At 56.7% G+C, this 3,884-nt stretch overlaps 1 protein-coding gene across 2 annotated transcripts; it reads left to right on the top strand.

Annotated features, from left to right (window-relative positions):
- Positions 1-986: 986 nt before the first annotated feature.
- LOC140251820 (uncharacterized) lies at positions 987-3,044 on the top strand. Of its 2 annotated transcripts, none has more exons than XM_072335908.1 (2): positions 987-1,299; positions 1,804-3,044. In XM_072335908.1, the coding sequence occupies exons 1-2, from the start codon at positions 1,258-1,260 to the stop codon at positions 2,770-2,772; spliced, it is 1,011 nt and encodes a 336-aa protein (XP_072192009.1). In that variant the 5' UTR covers positions 987-1,257; the 3' UTR covers positions 2,773-3,044. The 2 variants fall into 2 exon arrangements, with proteins under 2 accessions (XP_072192009.1, XP_072192010.1); XM_072335909.1 differs by having other exon boundaries at positions 1,001-1,299; positions 1,947-3,044.
- The last annotated feature ends 840 nt before the right edge of the window (positions 3,045-3,884 follow it).

Here is a 3,884-nt window from a genome sequence, read left to right as displayed (position 1 = left end):
AACTGTGGGGCAGGGCTGTGGGGCCAGTAGGATCAGTGGGGCTGTGGGCTGTGGGGGAGATTAGTGAGAGATGTTTGTGAGATCAGCAGGCTATGGGGCAGCAGGGGGGCTGCATCTGATAGCAGTGCCACAGTGCTGCAATGTGGGTCTGTCCTCTTCTTAAGGAACAGGGTAGAGTCCTCCTGCCTGGATCCATGTGGGGCACATGGGTATTCCCATTCCAGGGTCCCCTTTGGGGGTTGTGGAGCACAGGAGAGTCCTGGGGGTATTCCCCCACCTTAGCAGGTGGTCACCACTTCCATGCTGTAGCACATGGGAACACCTCTGGCACTTCATTGGGGTTGTGGGGACAGGCAGCTGAGTGACTTCCAGCATCACCTCCCCAGTGTCACCAGCCAACACTAATATCACCTCCCACTGATAGCCCAATGACACTTTCCAGTATCACCCCACTGTAACCTCAGTATCACCCTTCAATGTCACCCCCCAGTGATACCCCAACATTACTGCCCAACAATGTCATCCCTAAACGTCACCCCAGCTTTCCCGCAGCATCACACCAACAGTGTCAGCCCAGCTTCACTCCCCGATATCAACCCCTGGCCCCCCAACATCAACACTTATCGTGTGTTAGTTTTGAATGCAGAAACAACATTTTATCCCCTGCATGGGGACACGGCAGGACAGTACTGGGGACGCTGGGGAGGTGCTGGGGACGTCACCACAGTCACCGTTGAAGCTGTGATGAGGACATGCTGGGGGACTGGGGGATATCAGGAGCTATTGGGGACATCAGGGAACACTGGGGGTGGTCAGGAGATGAGGAGGAAAAGTGGAAAAATAACCCTCCAAATAAGGAAAAACTCTGGAAAAGGGTGAATCTCCCTCCCGGAAAATCAGAGACGGAACAGAATCCGGCGTGCCCCCACACCACGTGTTTCCAGCCAATCATCCTCTGTCTCTGCAGGAAGTTTTCGTTTCCCTTTGCAATTCCCTGCGGCAGCGCCCAGCCCTGTTTTGGGTTCGCTTTCCTTCTTTTCACTGTTACCGAGGTCGGCTGAATCCCCGCTCCAAGTACCCACAGCGATAGACCCGTAGGTCCCCGGCCTCAAATTTAACGATATTTTCCCTATTTTGTGAAAAATTGGCTCGAAATAAGCTGTTTTAGTAATTTGTTGGAGTTTGGGTTTTCTGTGCGATCCAGCCTGAAAGCAGAAACCTTGGGACCGGCACACTGTTGCCCTGCTGCCACCACCCATGTGGAGACAGGATGTCACCAGGGCCATCGGCCCCTCTGAGGTGGGGCAGTCCGCGGAGCTGTCCTGAGGGTGGGGACAGGGACAGGGGGTGGAGGGGGGACAAGGGGTCAGGGGGTGACAGAAGGTGGGATGAGGGGACACGGGGCAGGGAGTGGCAGAGGGAACAAGGGGTGGCAGAAGGGGACAGGGGACAGGAGGTCGCTGACAGGACAAGGGGACAGGTTGGGAGGTGACAGCAGGGAGGGGAGGACAGGGGTACAAGGACTGGCAGAGGGAACCAGGGGACAGGGAGTGGCAGAGGGGGCAAGGAGACAGGAGGTGGTGCGGGGACAGGGGTTGTGACTGAGGGGACAGCAGTTGATGGTGGAAGCATAGTGGGGAGGGGTCAGAGAGAATGAAGTGGCTGACCATGGAGACATGTCGACCAGAGGACAAGGCTTGTGGTTATCATCAGGAAGATGAATCTGGTAGGGACCTGGCAGGGACAGCAGGGACAACACAAAGGTTTTGGGAGGACCACTACCTCTCGTGTCCTCATCTGCAGGTGTCCCCAGAACTGCTGCAGCCCCTGGTGACTGTGGTGGCCACCTTGGGCAAGTTGGGGACCATCCCTGGTGACATCTTCCTGGGAAGGGATGTGGGCTCACTGCGGGCCAGGCTGCTGACCTTCAGCTCTGGTGTGCGCAGAGCCATGGTGCACCCAGATGGCGAGGCCTCCCTCCTCCGACGTGCCCTGGAGGCGTCCAAGGAACAGCCTGGTGCCCCCACAGCCATCACTGACTCGTGGCAGAAGGCGGTGACCGCAGTGAAGGACATCTGGGCCAAGCTGCAGGAGGATGCTGCAGGCCTGAGGAATGCCTGTGGGACTGTGGCCACTGCCAAGGTCACCACTGAGGCCACCAAGGGTCACTTGGTGGAAGCGGTGACACAGGAAGACAAAGCGCACAAAGAGTTGATAGCAGCCACCAGGGTGGTGCCGTTGTCCTCAGAGGTGGCCCAGGTGACAGAGGTGGTGGCAGCTCACGATGCACGGGTGGCAGAGGCCAGGGAAGGGCTGCAGGCAGCCACCAAGGCCACCGAAGAGGTGGCAGCGGCGGTGGTGGCAGCAATAGCAGCCAAGGAGAGGGGACAACATGCTGCAGTGGCCCATGGGCTCCTGGAGCAGTTGGCAGCTGCCTGCATGGGTGCCTATAACTACTATAGTCACGTGGAGCATTGTCTCAGGGACATCAAGGCCATGGTGGGTGCCACTACCAGAGATGGTGGCCCTGATGTCCCCAAGGCCACCCAGGGGGACATGGGTGTCCCCAGTGAGCTAGCAGAGATAGTGGTAGTGGCTGAGGCGCTGTGGGATGCCAGTGCCCGCCTGGCCCAGCAGCACCTCTTGGGGACACTGCGGAGTGTTCGGAGCCTGCTGACCACCTCCAGTGTCACTGAGGCCACCAAGGTTACCCAGCACTGCCAAGAGGCCACCAATGCCCTCCCTGGGCTGCTGTCACCACGGCTGTGCTAGGAGACAAACACGTCCATCAAGGACTGGTGGTATCAACACCACCATGAGATCATGGAGATGGCAGATGGGGCCTTCAGGACTGCCATTCCAACTACCAACAGAGTGAGAGCTTCCATGAAATGTCACCTCAGAGTCACCTCCGTGCATCCTCTCAACACCTCCAGGGATGCCACCACTTCCTGATAAAAAAGGGAAAATGGTTTTATTTCATAAAAACGATTTTGTTTTTAAAAAAATGACATTGCTTATAAAAATGTTATCATGTGACGAGGTTCTGGCTCAGTGTCACTTTATCTGTAACATGTCAGCAGGATCCTCACACATCTCTCCAGAGTCCCCTTCTCATGTCTATCCTCCTGTTCCTCTCCAGGTCCCTATGTGTCACCTTCTCATGTGTCCCTTTCACATCCCTTCTGTGTCCCTATATGTCACTTCTGCCCTGTCCCATCCATGTCGCTTCCCAGTGGACCCATGAGGGTTCCCGGTGTCCCCAGAGGTATCTCAACCACACAAAGGGGTCCTGGTGTCCCCATTGTTGGCTCTGGGATCCCCAAAGCCACCATGACAACAAAAGGGGATTCCCATGGGGCATCCTGGTATCTCCAAGGCCACCATGGTCACATCCCTGTCACCTGCTGTGTGCATCACCACACGTCCCCCCACCTGAAATGGGAGGAAGATTGGAGACCCCCAGACCCTGCAGGGAGGTGACAGCCCCCAATCACCAAAACCAACAAGCACGGCCCAGGAGTGATCCTGTTACATCCTGCCACAGGCCAGGGCTCCTGGAATCACTGAGGGGCCATTGAAGGATCTTGATGGGCTGCCAGGAAGGCAAGGTGGGAGAGCTAGATTAAGAAGTTCCAGTCTGCAGGTCTGGGGGTCACTTCAAACCCTGGGACCCCAACTCCTGTGGAACCCCCCTAATAAGATAGCACTCTTAAGGAGTTCCCAAACCCAAGGGGATCCAATCATGTCCCACAGGAGCTCTCAATCTCCACCAGACCGCTGGGACGCTTCCAAAGTTCCCCAACTCCAGTGGGACTTGCCACACCCTCCCAAATACAATAAGCCCACTTGAAGAAAGGCAGGAACTGGGGGAACCCACAGAC

Source organism: Excalfactoria chinensis, chromosome 4, assembly GCF_039878825.1.
Source record: "Excalfactoria chinensis isolate bCotChi1 chromosome 4, bCotChi1.hap2, whole genome shotgun sequence".
In the NCBI taxonomy this organism is placed as follows: domain Eukaryota; kingdom Metazoa; phylum Chordata; class Aves; order Galliformes; family Phasianidae; genus Excalfactoria; species Excalfactoria chinensis.
Note: the sequence above shows the minus strand (reverse complement) of the source record. Positions and strands in the feature narration are given on the sequence as shown.

Bases quoted from the DNA above. Each gene is read 5' to 3' on its own strand.
- LOC140251820 (XM_072335908.1), top strand. From the start codon at position 1,258: ATGTGGAGACAGGATGTCACCAGGGCCATCGGCCCCTCTGAG. The intron at 1,300-1,803 runs GTGGGGCAGTCC...CCTCATCTGCAG, and splicing joins GGGCCATCGGCCCCTCTGAG to GTGTCCCCAGAACTGCTGCA.